General features: G+C 55.5%; 1 protein-coding gene across 1 annotated transcript in view; it reads left to right on the forward strand.

Annotated features, from left to right (window-relative positions):
- The first annotated feature begins 3807 nt into the window (after positions 1 to 3807).
- The window catches only part of ZCCHC24 (zinc finger CCHC-type containing 24), a 58743-nt gene continuing 43509 nt past the window's right edge, over positions 3808 to 19041 (forward strand). Inside the window, exons 1-2 of the mRNA XM_006211631.4 lie at positions 3808 to 4262; positions 16081 to 16281. Coding sequence (XP_006211693.2) covers positions 4017 to 4262; positions 16081 to 16281 — 447 coding nt within the window. The 5' untranslated portion in view covers positions 3808 to 4016. The remainder of the gene's footprint in view (positions 4263 to 16080; positions 16282 to 19041) is intronic.

A 19041-nucleotide genomic window follows, 5' to 3' on the forward strand; every position in this document is an offset into this window, starting at 1 on the left:
ATAGTTCTCATCTTCTGGGTCAACTACACCCTTAGTGGTGACACAGCGTGATGTGTTGAGAAGGAGTCTGGAGTCCCAGCTGAGAAGGAACTCTGGGCTCTGTGATTTCCATCCTGGGTGGGGGATGGGGCAGTGGCTTGTGTAGGGAGCGTATTTGCCATCTTGCTATCACTGCTGTAAACTGACACCTTCTGTGTCAACACACAGCCCAAAGGAGCCCCGTGCTTAGCTCTGGCCCAGAGAAGAGGCAAACGTCAGCCTTCCCTATGTGTATTTGCTATTTAATTCCAGACTCATGAAGTACAGGTGGGTTCCAGAGGGTTAGGGTTTCCTTTGCATTACAAATCACCACGAGATTTTTTTTTTTTTTTAAGAAAAATAAGCACCATCAATTTGCACAGGATTGTCAGGTACCGTCTTTTTCCTCTGCTTATCTCTGCTGGCCTCTCAAGTCCAATTTGGAGGCTGATCCCTCACCCTTCACCACACCCAGTGAAGCCCCCAGCTTGCTCTTTCTTCCAGAGTTTCTCCTGTGTCACTGAGCTCAAAGCTCTTGGTTTGAAATCCCACCAAACACCTATCAGACCTGTTGCCTGGGCAACTTTAAGGGCAGACATTTCCCTACATGTGCCCTCCTCCTCCAACCACCACTCCAGGAAAACTGAATATCACTCTTATTGAAATTATTAATAACACGCTTCCTTCCCACATGGTTGCTTATTCCCAGCTAGCAAAGCACCTTCCTGTCCACATCCTCATTTGACCCCGTCAGTCACTGAAAAAACTGAGGTTTACAGAGAGGGCAGAGACTTGCCCAAAGCCATTTGGCCAGGATTCTTTCCTTCAAAGCCTGTCTTCTCTCCGTTGTCCCATTCTAGAGATCATGGTGGGGGATGGAGTCCCCAGAAAGGGAAGGGGACAGGGGCCCAAACCTCACCTGGGGGTTGTCCCCTATCTGTGGTTCTGAGGACAGTGTATGGGCCAGAGCAGCCACACAGGAGGCTGTCTGAGCACGGCCAAGTAAGGGACAGCTAGATGTGGAGCAGATTAGGAGCAGGTAGCTCCGACATCAGGCTTCCTGGGTGACCCTGGATCAGTCTCTTTTCTTCTCTGGACCATGGTGCTTCCTCCTTTGTATAGTGAAGCCTTGAGATAGGACCTCTGACATTTTAAATGCAAGTCTTCTTAATGTGTACATGATGGGGAGCAGGGAGGCACAGAATTTGGGCCTGGCCTGGTCTTCTGAGCCTGGGACCCAGGCCTCTGATATTCATCTGGTCACCCTCACCCATCACCCCTCCATCTCACAGGAGGTGCTGTCTTAGGGACTCGAGGGACAGGTGAGGGGCCCCATCTTACCTCAGGTCAGTTAGCTGCTATCTAGGCAGACTGCCTGTCAGTTGCTCGAATTTATTGATTACTGACTGGGTACAGAGCCCACGTGTTGAGCAGGTGTGCCATGGGCAAGGGGAGGGAGAAAAGTTCAAAAGCAAAGAAGCCATTCGGGCTTCAAAGGGGAGTATAATTTGGCCATCCCTCCATCCAGCCATTGAACTAGCAAAGATTTTTGGGTCATCTACTATCTATGCACCAGGCCCTGTGTAAGAACTATGGGGCAGGGTAGGGGGTGGGGGAAGGTAAAGAGGAGGAGGCCATCAGCATGGTCACCAGGTAGGACAAGCACTCTCACAGCATCAAACCACGCTTAAGGACAGGGAACCCCAGACCAGCTGTCTTTCTAAACAGGTATCAGACTCAGTCTCAGGCTAAGAACCATGGCAGAAGGGTTTTGTATAGCTAGCATTTTGGTTCTCCACACGCTGCATCACTCCCTCGCCTTATCCTCAGTTGTACCTGCCTGCCTGCCTGGCTCATACAGCAATTTGAATTTGCAACCCATGCTAGGAAGAACAGGACTACCCTCACCCAGAAGGAGAGTGGGGGCCAGAGACAGAGAGCTCTGGGCTGGTGCTGGGGGCCTCCAGGTCTCCTCTGGGCTTCCCAACTGCCTGTTTGTTCAATTGGAAGATGTCCCCTCTCTGACCAGCAGTTTTCTCTGTGAAATTAGGGTAAGTCTAGATCAGTGGTTCCAAATCCTATCCAGTCCCCACCTTGGAACCTTAAAGACAGTAGTATCAGAGTTTCAGAGATGACCACAAATACTTCCAAAAGTAAATGGTTATCACATTTATTCCTAACAAATATTAAGATATAGTTAGCATGTGCACTGTTATTTGTATTAATAATCACAAATTGTTTGATAGAAAAAATCTTTGAAAACATGATCAAACGAGACAGAAAAAAAATCCAAGGGGTTCTTGGTTGGTGACATGGTCAGAAAGGGTGGCACTTGGTCATCACTGAAGTCCTTTCAGGTTCAAGCATCCGCAGATGTGTGCCAATGCAGGCAGTGGGAGAAATCCTCATGGAGGGGGTGGCAGAGAGCTGACCTTTATGGAATATCTTCTGATTACCAAACTCAAACTGGTAAGCTCACAAACATCCCCAGAGGTAGGACAATGACCGTCCCCATCTTACAGAAGAGAAAACAGGTTCATTCGTGGAGGTTAGGAGTCACGCCAAGGCCACTCATCTGGAAGGTGGCCAAGCTGGTACTTGAACGCCGGGAGGAATGGCTCCAGAGCCAGCTTTGAGGTTAGAGAGGTGACTCAGGCCCCCTCCAGACGCTTCCATGCTAGGTCCCTGGCGCTGACATAGCTCAAGCTCTGACTACCCCGGTCTGAGAGGACGAAGGCCTCAGGCGGGGGCAGGGGCAGGGGCAGGGGCAGGGGCTCCCCTCAGGCATACTTCGACTAGCTGGGCCAGCCCGGGGAGGTGAGTGACAGTCGTTTTTCTTAGCTCCCCCAGACCCATTTACTATCCTGGAGGCCCGCAGAGGCACCGGGGTGAGCTGGGGCCAGGGGTCCTGGCGGAGGAAAAGGGCGAGAAGTGAGGCGGGCCAAGAGCAGAAATAGGAGAAGGGAGAGGGGGAGGGAGGAAGGAGAGGGAAGGGGGCGGGGAGTCCTTCCTGGGGCAGGAACCCAGGCCCCCCTTGGAGGAGCCGACCCGCAAAGCGTTTCTGCAGATGGAAGGAATTAAGTGGGAGGGGGAGGGTCCTTCGGTGATAGCGAGAGGAGGGAGGGAGGGAGTTTTGTGTGTGTGTGTGTGTGCGCGCGCGCGCGCGTGTCTGGGTCTGGGAGGGGAAGGGGAGAGACAGAGACACATCAGACAGGCGAAAGTACACAAGACCAAAGACAGAGACAGAGCCGGAGGCATCCATAGAGAAAGACGACGAGTGTGACAGAGAGACGATGGACACAGGAGATACTACTCTGAGAGAAAGGAGGGATTATGAGGAAGAGAAATAGGGGGGAACGGTGAAAATGAAATAATTGGAAAGCTTTTGGAAAGAACGAGAGACAGAAGAGAGCCTAGAGCAGAGTGAGACGGGATTGATCAGGCCAGGGCAACACTGAGCTCCCGCGGGCTCCGGGAGCTGGGTTGGCTGCGGGAGGGGGCCGGTGGGGCGGGGCCTGGGATGTGGAACCGCCCACGGGCGGGCCTGCAAAGTGCTACATATGTAGATGAACTCCCTTTCCCCGCTCACTCCGCCCCCACAACTCCATATTCAATAATACAGCCAATGGAGGGCGAGGAGGGCGCCAGAAGGGGCGGGGCCTCTAAGGACCCCACCCCCGGAGCGGCTGCCGAAAGGGTCAGCACTGAGGCAGATAGCGGATCGCTGGGCGGGGCGGACAGCACGGAGGGGGCGGGCCCAAAAGTTTCCTGCCCAACTTTCGCTGCCTCCTTCCTCCGCCCGCGCGCGCTGCGGCTGCAGTCGGGGGGAGGCGGCGGCGGCGGCTGCGGGCAGCGGGCAGTGCGCGGGGTGCAGGCGATCGCCGTCAGGGCTAGGGCGGCGGGCAGTGGGCGCAGGCTCCCCGGTGCCCGCCCCTCCGCTGGGAGTGGGGGCGCGAGCGGGTAGCCGGGGAGGGGTGGGCCGGCACCGCCGCCTCAAAATGAGCCTGCTGTCGGCCATCGACACGAGCGCCGCCTCGGTGTACCAGCCGGCCCAGCTGCTGAACTGGGTCTACCTGTCGCTGCAGGACACGCACCAGGCGAGCGCCTTCGATGCCTTCCGGCCTGAGCCGCCCGCCGGCGCCGCACCCCCAGAGCTGGCCTTCGGCAAGGGCCGCCCGGAGCAGCTGGGCTCGCCCCTGCACTCCAGCTATCTCAACAGCTTCTTCCAGCTGCAGCGCGGAGAGGTGGGTGCCCCAGCGCGCCCCCGCCCTCCGTCGACCGCGCCGGGCCTTTTCCTATCTGCCCGGCTCTTCCTGGCTTGGCCCTGGCCCGGCTCCGTATTGCCTGGCCCTGCTTGGCTTGGCTTCGCTCAGTTCTGCCAAACTCGCTGCCCGAAGTCCCCGGGGCGCCGGGAGCGCGTCACCTCCTCGCTGAGCCCGGCCGGGAGTAGCTCAGGCGCGGGCGGGGCCCTCTTGCTCCGTCTCCCAGCCGGGGTCGCCCCGCTCCTAGGGGACTGGGGGGCCCCTCTGGGTGGGTGGGTTCCGGATTCTCTCCAGACAGCCAGGGCGCGGCCTGTGCGGTGAGCCCCTTCCAAGTGTCCTTCCCACGCCCAACCCCATCCCCCTCTTGGCCACCACTGGCTGGGACGGAGACTGTGGATTCTGCTCTGAGTTCCTTTGGAGGGGCCTAAAATCTTTTCTCCTCCGACTTCGGTGGTTCCCGACCCGAAGGGCACCCCGGAGAGCAGTGACTCTCCCGAAGGGCCTTTCCTGCTGTTCTCACACAGGGACCCCCAGATACATCCTCCAGCCTTTGGCCCTCCCCCAGACACATAGGAAGTGGTTTTTGAGGGCTTGACCCCACAGACTGCGTTGTCCCCCGCCCTCCTAGCCTGGAAGGAAATGAAAGGGAAATCCTCTCGAGCTCTTGGGAGGGGGGTTAGATAGGGGGAGAGGTTCCAGCTGCCCAGTGCCTTCTCCAGAAACCTGGGCGGGCTGCTGTTGCAAAGTCTGCCTGTTGGGTGGATTCAGTTACAAAGTTGGAGGGGCAGTGCATCTTTCCCCAGCTAGATAAATACACAGATTGCCAGGACCTCCCAGCCCCTTTGAGAGGTCTTCAGAGCCTTCCTGGATACCACCCTCTCTCCCTTCAGCTGGGCTCCTCCTGGGCCCACTCCTGCTTAGTCCTGCCTCATTTGGGAACTGTAGACACCCTTCTGTGGCCTTCACTCACTCTCCTTCTGGCAGCTCTCAGCAAAAGTGCAGGGGGAAGGGGCGGGGTGGAGGACAACCACAAGGGGTACTTCCCTTCTAGACCTCGGCAAACCAGTTAGTTTCGGGAGAGTCAGAGTCCTTAACAGTTTGCTGGAGAAGGCCTGTGTATGCACCAGTGTGCTGGGGATGGAGTGGAGGGAAGACAGAGGGTTGCCCTTTCTGGCCCCGTACTGTGTTCAGCTCGGCTGTTATTGACTAGGGGAGACCTGGACACGTAAATCGTTGACCTGAGGCCTAGAACTGGGCCAACACTAGGCCAGCAGAGAGAAGGGCTGGCTGACCTGTGTTGGGCCATTTGGGCAAAGCTAGGGGAGATGAGTCTGGAAAGTCCTCTCTCCCCGTGAGGAATTGTTCTTGGCTGAGAATCTTTCTTTCTTGTAAAAACATTTGCCACCTCTTCGGGGAACTGGCTTCTGTGACCAGTGGTTTTGGAGGACAGTTTGTGGGGTGTTACTTCAGTGCCTGGGGCTTGTCAGTTGTTTGTTCTCTTACCAAACATTTGTTGAGTTCTGCGTGGCCCCCCCTGGGGATTCAGTCAGAGGCTCGGGGTAGGGGGGCCTGGATAGACAAGATGATGCAGTGTGAATGGTGGGTGATTTCATGGAGGCCCGGTGGGAGCCCAAAGGCAGGAGGGTCACCATGACTCACAGGTCAAATGGGGGTCTCTAATCAGCCTCTACTAGTCCCCCTCTGCTCCCACCCTATCTTGGCCTTGTTCCCCCCACCATGTGGGTCTCTGCTAAGAGGGCCTGGGAGTTTGGGGTCATCAAGTGTCCCCTGTGAGGGTAGGCTGCTGTGCCTCCTCTTGGAAATTTCTGGCATCCAGGATCCCAGCTGAGTCTCAGTGAGACCTGCCTCCTGTCACTTCACTGCTGCTTACCTCAGTGTCCCCATGAAGAGGCATGTTCCTTTGCTGAAGCCGGTGTAGAAGGAGCTGGTAAAGGTTATCTCGAGCAATGATGGAAAAAAGTCTCCCATGATTTGACTTTGGAGGAACCCTCGTCTCTCTCTGGGCCTCAGTTTACCTATCTGTAAAACTGGTAAAATAGGCTGTAGTCCCTGCTATCCCCCAGGGTGATGTGTGTGGGATGTGAGAGGTATACAGGCAGGAGAGGATGTGTCTACAGACAGGCTGGGTGAGGGGAGGTGGGGGGGGGCTTCTCCTCTGCTCACGGGCCAGTGGCTTCTTGGGGGTGGGCTGGAGGGCTGTACCTGCTGAATTCCGGAAGGCTCTCTTGGCTTCAGGCTCATTCACTCTCACCCCCACCACACCCGCTTTGCCTCCTAAACCCTCTTGAAGCCCCAGCTGTGCTCCTGGGGACAAGCCTTTCCTGCATCCAGGGCTTAGCTGGTGACCTAATATGGCTCCAAAATAGCAACCGCTGAGAAGGCAAGAAAAATTACCCCCCACCTGAATGCCATCAAGGGGCTAGTTGGACAGGAAGCAAGTTGTGTGTGGGCTGGAGGGGACTCTACGAAGGGACCCAGGGGCCCAGGAACGTCGCCATTCTGTGCGAAGCCTGGCAGGACTGGTGGCAGTGCCTGCGGATGTGACTTGCATGCTGACCGCTGACCACGGCCTGTCTGCACAGGTCCCTGTGCCAAGAGCCCACCCCCCTCCCGCACCACCCCCAGGCTGCTCCCACCACAATAGCAAAACACCATGAATGCAGCTGGGGTTTGGGCGGGGAAGGGGGTGGGTGTTGAGGACATAGGGGCACAGAAGCCCATTGTGCCCCTGGAACCTCCGCTCTGGAAGCTGAAGATAAGCCAAGGGTTCTGAGTGGAACACTGGCCCGAGGAGCAGAGAGGGAGATGGCAGAGTTCATGGGCAAGTGCAGGAACAAGCACCAGGAGGTGACTTGGATGCCTGTGAGGGCTCCTCGGCTTCTTGGCTTGTGGTAAGGCTGCCAGACCAAAGCAGACACGGGTACTTTGTGCAGTTTTTTAAAAGGCCTCTGGGTCTAGAAACTGGACCCTGTGAACCCGTTTCAAGCCCTGATCTGTGGCAACAACTTTATATCTTTTGGGGGAAACTTGTGAGGCCCTTGGGTGAGCCTCTCTCTGTCCCAGTACTGAGGAAGGCCAGGTCTTAGAGGGGGTGAGGGTTGGGTGGCGTGGGGGTCTTCCCTGCCAGATTTTGTTTGCAATTTAAAATCACAACAGTGTAGGGGCTGTGGGACTCCACCTCCAGAAAAGCTGAGTTACCCCCACGTTGAGCATTAGCTTTCAGGCACCTCAGAGGGATGCCAAGAGCCCCTCCTGGGGAGTTCCTGTACCCCTTCAAAGGAGATGAAGCTGTCCCACTCCAGGTCAGATGCTTAGGACCGTTCTTTTCTTTCCCTCTTCCTCCAGAGACAGATGTGGCTTGAAGATGCAGCCCTACTGTCAAGTGATGTTTGGCGGGTTTGGGGGAAGGGCTTTGGGGTCAATCCATTTGGCAGACAGAACGTACTGCGTCCTCCCTTGGAGACACACAACACCCACTAGCACAGTAAAGGCTATGAGACGTCCAGTGGTTAAAAACTGGCTAACGTTTCTTCCACCCAACATTTTCCATACCTATCTGACCGGAGTACATTTTTGGCACAGAACACCTGCCACCGTTCTTCTGAGCATCTCCAGGCTCAGGGAATGCTCCGTTGAAGCAGACTGCTTTCTTGTTGGATAGTTTCAACTCTTAGGAGGCTCTTCCTGGAGCTGTTAACCCAGGTGCCCTCCCTGGGTCCTAGTGCTATCTGCTGAGGACCCCCCTCCTTTTCGCCTCTCTCATCCACCGGTTGGAGATGTGAAAATAGCAGCAAAAGTTTCATAAGACTTATCAGACAGGGGTTCAGGCTCCTGCACACATGGGGCTGTTGGAACCCTTAGAGGGATGACCACAGAGTCTTGCTTTAAAAGATCCCCAGGTGGGGGTTGAGGGTATAGTTCAGTGGTAAAGTGCATGCTTAGTATGCATGAGGTCTGTTTTGTTTTTTTTTTAAAGAAAAAGTTAAAAAAAAAAAAGGCCCCCAGGTATTGACCGTCTTCTGAAGTTTTTAAGGGAGGAAGGGCCATTCCAGCCCAGCTGGGAGCTTGGGAAGACACCCGGCTCTCTCTGGCCAGACCTGGGAAGCTGAGCTCTGACTCAGGCAAGGGGGCCTGTTGTTGGAGTGCCTGTTGGCTGGAGTGGCCTGACCCTCCCTCCAGCAAATTAAGTTGACTGGGTGGGCCTAGACTCAGAGGGGAGACCACACCTCGTGGACCTTCTGAGTCAGGTGGGAGGGAGGAAAGCAGGCAGCCTCAGTAATAAGGAATTAGCAGCGGCATAGAGCCAGGCGCTGTCAGCACCAAGCGAAGGGCCCTGGGAGCAGACTGCCCTTGAGTAGCATCCCTTACTCTTGGTGGTGCTTTATTCTTGGCATCTTTTTCTTCATGGCTCCCACTTTACAGAAGAGTAAACAGAGACCTGGCAAGTCACCCAGAGAGTCAGTGGCAGAGCTCAATCTAGAAACTCTTCTCCGTCCCAACCACAGTCGTCTCTGTGGCTCGTCCTGCTGGTCCGGTTGGCTTTACCTGGATCATTCTCTGTGCCCCAGTGGAGGAGCAATGATCAAGATATTCTGTTAAGCCTCAGGACCTCTGATGTTACCCAAACTTCTGAGGAGTGGTAGGCATTGGTCATGGGTCCCAGGCTTCCTGTCATGTCCCTCCTCCAGCCACTCCCCAGAAACCGAGCATGGGGCTCCATGGGACGTGAGTCCAAGGGTGTCCTGGCCTGGGAGAGGCAGAGAAGATGGACAGTGAGCACTTCCATAGTGTACACTGTGTGCAGCATCCCCATTGTCCATGAGGAAATGGGGAAACAAGGCTCTTCCAGAGGAGGAAGATGGAGTCAGGAAATCAGTGGCAGGACCAGGGCTCCAGCCTGTGTCTCCAGATGCTTGATCTGTCCTGTATGGGTGTGTATGTGTGTGTGTGTGTATGGTGGTGATATATAATCTTTCTCTGTCCTCCTCTGATCATACCGGTCCACTTGAGAATTCTGAAAACACCAAGCAGTCCCATTCCTTTAAACTTTTGCACTTGCTGTTGCTTCTACTGCTATTGACTGCCCCTACATAACCAACAGATTCTAACTTCTTTATGGCACAGGAAGATGTCTCTTCCCTGAAGGCATTACCTGGCTGCTGTGGGGAGCACACCTCCCTTCAGCTGTGTCCCATGACGGATAAGTGGTACATGCTCCTGGTAAAGCATGTCTTAACAATTGCTATTGCTGTGAAATATGTACCATATGTGTTTGTCTCAATAGCTACGTTATCAACACGCTGAGAATAGGGATCCTGTCTTTTTCCAGTTCATAATCCCAGAGTCTGTTGCTTGGTCAGTGCCTGGGACAGACTAGGTGCTCAGTGAACGTTTGCTAAGTCAATGGGTAAATGGATGACTTGAACTCTCTCCTCTTCCTTCCCCAGACTTGCGACTCTGTGAACCCTTTCCTCAGTCCCTAAGCCTTCTGTTTTCTCTCTCAGAATAAGCGTTTATGGATTGCTTGATAAATTTTAAAGAGCTGACTTGGGAGTAGTGAAACCATGTTCCCAGAGGTGTCACAGCAGAAGCTTAGGTGTGCTAACGGTTCCTGGCCTTCTTTGGTTATGGACCTCTTTGAGAATCTAAAGTCAGCTAGAGTTCCTCTCCGCGGCACAATGCACAGAGCCCACGCATCTGTGCACACGCAGCACTCGTGTTTGCACGTGATTCCAAGGGGATCATGGCACCCTCATGTCGACAGTGGATCCCACTTCAAGGCCCCCTGCTAAAGAGACTGCAAGCCTCAGTGGTTTTTACCCCTAGACTGGCTAAGCAGTAGGGTCCCTCTAGTCCTCAAGTTCTCTGATTCATGCTTTCTGCTTTTGTGCAATGGACATGTTCTAGAAGTGAGAGGCAGTCTGGCCCCCAGTGCTCATGTTCTAGCTGGGCAGCAGGCATCTGGCTGTGAAACGTGTGCACCTACCAGGTGAGAGGTGACCTGGGCGGAGCAGGAGGGGCTGAGTGGGAGGGGGAGTCTCCCCTGGGTCTGCTCTTTGTCCCGCTGCCTTGGCGCTCCTCCCTTCCCCGGCCCTTTCCCCAAATTTCTGTCTCTGGACTCCCTGTACCAAGAAGAACACTGAGTGCTTATTTAAATTCGAATCTGTCATCGAGCTCTGGCTGGGTCCCGGGATCTATGTGTACGGTGCCCTGGGGTGAGTGGGCCTCCAGGAGGCAATGGTGCCCTTGGGGGTCCTGAGTGGAGGGTTGCCACCTCTGTCACGGTTCACCCTGTGACCTTCTTGGCCCACAGGTCAGCTTTGGACCTTGCGAACAGGAGCAGAGCTGGGTGGGGTCTGAGCGTGGCTGGAGAAACCCTCAGTCCAGGCAGGTGTGGCTTCACTTTCCCATGGGCCAGCTCCAGCCTTGACAACCTGCTGTCTCATCTGTCCCTGATCCCAGCCCACATCCACCCCTGCTTGTGGTATAGGGTGTGTGTGGTTTGACCCCCGGGGCTCCAGCCGATAGACCCTAAGGGGTAGACGAAGTGCAGAGCTCCTTGGAGAAGGGGTGGAGTCATTTGTGAGATGTGTGGTTTCTCGTCTCAAAGAGAGAGGAGTGTGGGTGTGAATATGTGTGCATATGCGCGCGTGTGCCTGTCTGTGTGTGTGTATGGAGTGTGTACAGGGGTGGCTTTTAGGCATAAGAAGGCAGTTGTTCAGCGGGTGAAAGAACCCCCACAGAGATGGGGACTAGGGCTGAGAGCGTTCCTCCTCCTGGGCCATCTCAGGCCGGGGGGCAGCAGGACCCACATTTGCTTCAGCCAGACCCCCTCAGATGCTACCTGCTGCTGTGGCCTCCCCTGCGGTGCTGCTCCCACCCCTCCTGCCGTCCCTCCTCTCTTCTTGCATCTCTCTCTTCTCCCCCTAGGCTGCCCTCGGAAGCTTCTGCCCACCTGCCCTAACTCCTGCCTGTACGCTCCCACTGTGCCCTCTTTCTGTCCTGGGAGGAGGCCAAGGGGGAGCACAGCTTGTCAGGCTAAGTCAGCCCTGGAAATCTCTACTTATGCACCCCCAGTCCCTCAGCAGAACCACCCACCCCAGGGCCCAACCCCCTCACACAGCCCGGGGAAGCTGGTGCCTCTTCTTGCCAGGGCCGAGGGGATATCACAGGGCCTCTGTGCCAAGGAGAGTGGTCCGCAACTGGTGTTTTCCTCTGGTTCCCCTTCCCGTAGGTGAGGCCAAGCCTTTGAGGCCATATAGGGGCTAAAACAGAACAGACCAACCACTCTAGGTATGAATGTCCTCTCAGCTACATGCTCACTGTGTTACCTTGGGCAAGTTACTTTGCCTCTCTGAGCCTCAGTTTCCAGTTCTCTAAAATAGGGCCAAAGATGCCCATCCAGTCAGTGTTCTTGCCAGGTGTAAGAGACTAAGAGAGGGAAAGGATCCAGTCAAGTATCTGACACAAGTAGAATCAAAGTAAACTTTAGAGTCTTCCCACCTAACTTTCCCTAACAGCCAAGCCAGAAGCTTGGAGGAGTTCCAGCAATGGGCAGGAATCTGATGCTTTGTTCCCTACATATGGCACGAGGCTCCCATGCTTCCTGCTAGCTGCTGGGCTCCCTGACCCAGGTAGGAAGGAGAGGTGGTCTCTTCCCCCAGGCTGGTGATTTGGGCCTAGTTGGCCCAGAGGCTTCCACTCACCACACAAGTGGGGCTGCCCTCAACCAGTGCCCAGAGCAGCTAAACCTTGGGTGAGGGCGCCCTTCAGCTTTAGCCCAAGGGAACTCGGAGACCCCAACCTAAATCCTTCAAGGTGTTGGGGCATCCATACCTTTGTCAAGTGCTGCTCCTTTCCTGCCTGTGGTCACCTGTCTGCAGCACAGCCTTGGGCGAAGGGAGCAGCAGAAACAGTCTGCGCTCTAGGGCAACAGAGGGTTGCAGAATCTTTGCCTTCGGGAATGTCCAGCCTCACCGACAGATGAGGAGGTATCACTGGGTAAAGAGATTAGAGACAGACTTCAGAGCCGCCTCAGGCAAGGGTAGAGGTGTCACAGGGTGGTCCCCACACTAGCCTACGGCACTGAGGGACAGAGCTATGGCCGGGAGGTCCGGGAGGCCCCTGGAGGAGACTGGGGCCTCTGTGGCCTGTGGGGCCTTAGACGCGTCTGAACATATATTCTCCACATCAGCCCTTGGAGCCCAGGCCAGAGCAAGAGGAAGGATGGGTTCATGGCCACACCAGTAGCGTAAGAGCCAGGTCACGAGCCAGGTCCTGGAGGGGTTTGGACCCAGAATGCACATCCTGGGGTGGGGAGTGGACAGCAAGTGCCGAACTGGAGGGAGAAAAGCACATTGCCCGTGGGACGCTGAGGGGAGCAGCCCAGCTGTTGCAGAGTTAGGGGCTGGCTGGTAAAGGGAAGCCCCGCCCAACCTTGCCCTCCAGCTGCACTTGGGATGCATGGTGCCCGTGTTGATTAAGTGCCTTCTGCATACCAGGCTCGGGCAGTGTCTTTCGGTACCTAGGTTTCTGGACCTTAAAAAACGCAGGACCGCAGGGATCATCAAGTTCGCCCTCCTTCCCTGTTCCCTGTTCCATTTTACACACGGGCAACCCAAGAGGCCCAGCCCGGCTCCACAGGCAGTGGGAGGGAGCTCCCTGTGTCTTGGTCTCCGCTCGTCCAGTCCCCCCAGGCTGTGGAAATGGCCCAGAGCTCAGCTCGCCTTTCACCTCCAAGGCCCGAGCTCCTCGGGGCTTCTGAGAGGAAACAGCTTGCTGCCCCACCCACCCTTCCAGCCCCCGGCAAGCAGGGCTCCTGGCCCTGGGCGTGGCTGTGTGCCCAGGTCCGTGCCCCTGGGCCTCACTGGGCCTCAGTTTCTCCATTGTAACTTGAGAGTGAGGTTGGGTCATCTGACTGCTCTGTCCTTTCGTGGTGTCGTCTTGAATTGGGGCTGGAGGCGGGGAGCTGGCATGGCCATGAGGAACAGGCCAGAGCACCCTGGATGGGGAAAGGAGAGGTGGTGAGCGGGGAGCTCTGGCCTCCCTTCTCTGACCTGCAGCTGCCTGTGTGACCCTCCTGAGGGGCAAAGCTGTGACCCTCCTGAGGCGGTGGGGGATGTCAAGCCACCAGGGAGACAACAGCCTGCTCAGAGGCTTCTGGCTGGCCAGAGATACCCACGGGGCCGCCCGTGGGCAGGGATGTGTGGCCACAAGACGGGGGAGAGGTTTTTCAGGGTGTAATTAGTGCACTTTCTGGCACCCACCAAACTTCCCCTTCCTCTTGACAGTTTGCTGCCAAAACAGCCCTGATTCCTGTGGACTTGCTTAAATCTTATCCAGAGGTTGGGGGAGGGGGGCAGAAAAGAGAGAGAGAAAAGAAAAGGAAAAAGAAAGAAAAGAAAAAAATAAGAGGGTTGTTATTTGTGAAATTGCATTTCCCAGCCATGAGGGTGAGTCACACCATTTGGAGCTTCAAGTTTCTTGTTTGGATGAACTTTTCTCTGGGAGGCTGGGGCGATTCTGCCCTCCCTCAGGCCAGTTTGAGTGGAGAGAGGCGTAGAGTCAAGCTAGGGAGAGACCTTGATGGTTGAAAAGTCCAGGTGCTCCCAAGGTCAGGTAGAGCTGGGCGGGTTGTACCTGAGCTGCCCCGGTGGAGCTTTAAAAGGCAGATTTGGGCTCTGGGGAAGGGGGAGTGGGGAGTTAGTGTTTAATGAGGACAGAGTTTCCAGTTTGGAATGATGAAAAATTTCTGGAGACAGATGGTGGTGATGATTGTACAATAAATAATATGAATATACTTAATACCACTGAACTGCACACTTAAAAATTGTTAAAAAAGCCTAGGTTTTATGTAATGTGTATTTTACCATGATAAAACAATGCAGATTCTGGGTCCTCAAGTCCCAGGTGGCTGCTTTGATAGGTCTGAGATGGGGCCCAGAAAGCTTATTTGTTAAAACTTTCCCAGGTCATTCAGTACAAGTTTGGACACAGATCATTTAATCTGTGAAATGGGGACAATGACCCATAGGGCTATGGTAAGCATCAGCTATCTTCCAGTGCTTGGGACACAGTAAGTACTCAATGTACATTACTGTCATCTTCTAATCCCATTTCCTTTGGGACCCTCCTTCCACCTCTTAAGGTTGTCCAGCCTTGGCTCACATACCTCCAGGGATGGGGGACCTTCTGCCTCTCAGGATGGACCACTCCCACCTGGAGCCATCTGAGACCTGGAGAGTCACCCTCAGATTGGATGCACGTTCGTGTGGGATCTTCCCTGGGCCCTGGGGCTCACGGCAGCCCTGGGCAGTGGTAGAGCAGAGATGGTCATTAGGAGACTTTGAGTTCCATGCCCAGTCACTCTAGGCCAGCTCTGCATTGGGCCTGGGCTGCCCTGGATGTGGTGTCTCTGTCTCTCCTTCCAGACTCCAGACTCTGGTCCAAACCTACATGAGAGGGACCAGAGGCCCAGAGGGGTAAAAGGCTGGGCCAGGGTGACATAGCAGGGTGTCCAGGGAGCCAAGAAGAGTGAGGGCTATGTGCTCTAGGGAGGAGTGCCAGACCTCCAGAGTTGGGAGGCTAAGGCATATGAGGGATGGGATCTGTCCTGTTTGGAGGAGGAGTGTCTGATCCCCTGGGGCCAGCTCTCAGCTCACCTCCCCTCTTCCCACACTGAGGGATGCAGAAAGGACTGTCCCCGCCTTAGACCACTGTTTTCCCAACGTTGTAAGTGAGCCTGAGGCATCTTCCTCTCAGGGGCCCTCCTCCCTATGATCTGGGGAACCCCAGGAAGAAGGCTGCATCTCTCCATGAGACCCAAGGCTCCCCAAGGTCTGTAGTTCCTTGGGCACCTGAGCTGGGGACAGGGATGCCCAAGCCCCATGCCCAGATTTGTCATTGGTCTCCAGGGAAGCTGCCTCTTTGCAGCCTTGTCCCGGCCTCAGGAGAGGGGGCCTATGGCCATTCCCTGCCAGCCTCACCACAGGCCCCACCTTTGCTAAATTCCAGTGTGCCTGGCCGCCCAGAGCCCGTGACTCCTATAAATAGAGGCTGTATGCAGCAGGAGGGGGCCTGGGCCGCGTCTGCTTTGAAGCCAGGCGAGACATCTGGTTCCTGTCAACTGGAGGTGGGAGAGGTGAGAGAGGTGGGCCGCTTCCTCCCCGGGCTTCCCGAGAGCTGGCGTGGGCCCGGCTGTGGGCTCCTGGAACACGGTCCGCACAGCCCTCGGGCCGCAGAGGCCAGGCAAAGTCCTGGACTGCAGTCTTCTCTTCTGTACGGTGGAGACAGTGCTGCGAGCCGCTGTCTAAAGTCACTCCACCAGTACGTGGCAGAGCCCCGGGTCTAACAGCAAGACATGCTGCTTTCTGCTGCGCTTCTCACCCCCTGGCGATGTGTGAAGAACTAGTGATCATCGTCACTGTCATCACCATCCTCACCGTCGTCATCGTCCCCGGATACTGAGCGGCTCCTATGTGCCAGGCAGGAAATAAAGTGCTTTACATGAGAGGCTTCGAGTTAGTCTCATAGAAACCCTTGGAGGTAGCTTTCATTAATCTTGTTTGCCAGATGGGGTCAACGGCTTGTCCGTGGACACACAACTAGAGTTAGGATTTGACTGCAGGCTCCAGGAAGCCAGAGCCCGCAGATGGCTGAAGGATCAGTATGACTGTGTGTGTGTGTGTGTGGGCGCGTGTGGCCTATGGAACTTCCCGAGAGGCCACAGTGGCACAAGTGGCCAGGCCTCGGGAGCCCTCACAGCCTCTGTCCCCCGCAGGCCCTGAGCAGCAGCGTGTACAAGAGCGCCTCGCCCTACGGCTCCCTCAACAACATCGCCGACGGCCTCAGCTCCCTCACCGAGCACTTCTCGGACCTGACCCTCACCTCGGAGACCCGCAAGCCCAGCAAGCGGCCCCCGCCCAACTACCTGTGCCACCTGTGCTTCAACAAAGGACACTACATCAAGGACTGCCCCCAGGTAAGGCAGCCTGGCCCCGACTCACCTGTGCACTGCCCTCCATGGGTGAAGCAGGTGGAGCAGCTGCCTAGGGTCCATTCCATGAGCGCCTGGCCCTGTGGCGGCTGGTCTCCACCTCTTTGTCCCCTCTGGTTTTTCGGAGGCGAGGCTGGCCGGTGTGGATGGGACAGGGCTCACTGGGACTGCACTGGGCCCCCCAGCAGTCTGGATGGGGGACCCCAGAATGAGGCTCTGGGCCTTTGAGTCCCCAGTAGTCTTCCTGCCAAGGTGGGTCCTGTTACAGTGGGGCAGGAGGGGATCGGCAGCCTCCTCACAGCTCTCCTGAGAGCCCATCACCTCCCACTCACCGGGAAGGAATGCAGGCTCTGGGCCAGGAATCCAGATGTGCTGCACCCCCTCCCCCAGACCCCGCTTGGCCTCTTCTGCAGCAGTGCTTCCTCCTCCGCCTGCTGCCCGTGAGGGAGAGGGGATGGCCCTGCCCCTGACCTGTGCCCTCAGGATAGGTCTGAGAGAAAGCCTCAGGCACCACAGGGCTGGGCATCGCTCCCTTGGGGTGTGAGAGGGACCAGGAGAAGGTCGGGAGTGGTCCTTGTCTCTCACCCAATGCTTCGCCGTGACAAGGCGGGGCTCCCAGGGCAAACTCCACTCACCAGAGGATACCTGGCTCTCTGACAGACATGGCTTTAGAATTCTGGGGAGACATGTTAACAGTTATTTTCAATACGGTATGAGATTATCAATGATTTTTTTCCTTTTTCCCCCCATACTTTCCACTGTTTTTATAAGGTGGTACCACTTTCTTTTTAATCCATGTAATGGAAATGGAATCCTGGAAACTCAGAAAATCCACGTGGCCTTGCTCTCCAGATGTTGGCAGCCGAGGGCGTGGCTGGGTAGGGCTGGGTCCCTCCAGGACCAGCGGGAGGCCGGTGCACTTGTCAATCACCACTCTTCTCAGAAACGACCATGCCGTGCTTAAGGTCCTTGCTACTTCATGTGTGGCCAGGCGCAGCCGCACCGGTGTCGTCCCAGAGCTTGTTAGAAATGCAGAATGTCAGGCCCAACCCAGAGCTGCGTTCTAGTCAGAGCCTGGTGATTCAGCCAGTGATCTCAGCCTCCCCACTCCTGGCCAAGAGAGTCCCACCCCAGACCCTGCAGAGTGGGAGCTGACCCACTGATGACGGCCCGCCCCTGGGCCCTGTCTAGCCTCAAAATATGCAGTAAGCAAAGGGTCCTTGGCATGAGGAGATGCTGGCAGAGGGTGAAGCCTCTACACCCCAGGGGTTCTTGGATTGGGATGAGGGGCCAACAGGTAGCTAAGGATCTGGTTGATCTTCAAGGATGTGCCCATGGCAGCCCCTGTGCCTTCCCTACTGAGCCCCCAGCACTGGGGCTGCTGGCTCTCAGTCACTCACAGCAACACCTCAAAACCTTCTGTACATTGTCCCCTGCCTGTGGCCTGGGAAGAGGGCAGAGCAGGACCCTGCCCCATTTAAGGAGGAGACAGGTGCTGTGCTGAGCACTCTTCAAGCATTTCACTCAGCGTTCACATCTGCCCGGTGTGCCAAGTGCTTTTATTAGCCTCATATTACGGGACGCCTTGTGTGAGTGAAGGTCTCACACAGAACCATCAAGCCAGTCAGTAGAGGAGTGAGGAGTTTAACTTGACGGGCAGGTGGTAGTTGGACACCAGTAGGGGCTCTTGGGCCCCTGAAGAGGTGTGCTTGTGCTGAGCTGGCAATCTGGGAAAGCTTCCAGGAGGAGGGGGGCTTGAGTGGGGCGGGCAGGTTGATGGGTCAAGGGAGACCAGTATCCAAAGGCAACAGATGATGAATCAGAGGCAGAGGGATGGCAAAGGTGTGTGTGCGTGTGTGCGCACGTGATGCCCTCTCCCAGATGGGACCAGCGCTCTTCCGACTGTGGGCACAGAGGGCACTAACCTTGACCCTTCCTTGATGTGGGTCACACAGCATCCTCGCTTATCTTGTGCAGGGCTTTTAACTCTGGCAGAAGTAGGAGTAATAGCCCCATTTTCCAGTTGGAGAAACAGAGTCTCACAGAGGTCATGTGCTGAGGAGAGGGCAGAACATGCTTTAGAACCCTGGTCTTTTGGGATCTCGATGCTCTTTGCTTCCTTGAGTATCCGTGCTGCTCCAGGCTGAGACTCCTATGGCCTGTGGAGCCTCAATTTCTCCCTTGAGCTGTTGGAAGCCTTTTTCCAGCCCCATCCCAAAAGTGATTTTATCCGAGGTTCTCCTTCCCCCTCTTCACAAGGTTCACTGTCTAGTGAGAACGCTAACGCAGAGGATGGCTGTGAGGACTCAAAGAAATAATACAGGAGAAGTGCTTAGCACCATGCCTGGCACACAGTAAGCGCTCAGTAACTGTTGGCTATAATTATTTTTGTCTCCCTTTCATCACAATGCAGAGTGCACCTACCCAGCAAGATGCTAAGTATTTTGGCAGGCCGGAATATAATTGGATGCTCCTCATCCTTCACCTGACCACAAGCCCCAGGAGCAGGTGCTTGGCTAAATTCATCTCTGCGCCTTTATGCCACCCAGATACCCGACAGTGTAGCAGGTGCTCAGTACAAGTCTTCCTGAAGGAAGAAATGAGTGGAAACCTTTGTTTCAAATGAACGATTGTTTAAGAACTTGGCATATATCACATTTAAAAGCGGAATCCTTGTTTTTGGTAACGGCTTCAATGAGATATAATTCACATACCATATAATTCAACCATTTGCAATATACAAGT

This window comes from Vicugna pacos, chromosome 11 (genome assembly GCF_048564905.1).
Source record: "Vicugna pacos chromosome 11, VicPac4, whole genome shotgun sequence".
Lineage (NCBI taxonomy): Eukaryota > Metazoa > Chordata > Mammalia > Artiodactyla > Camelidae > Vicugna > Vicugna pacos.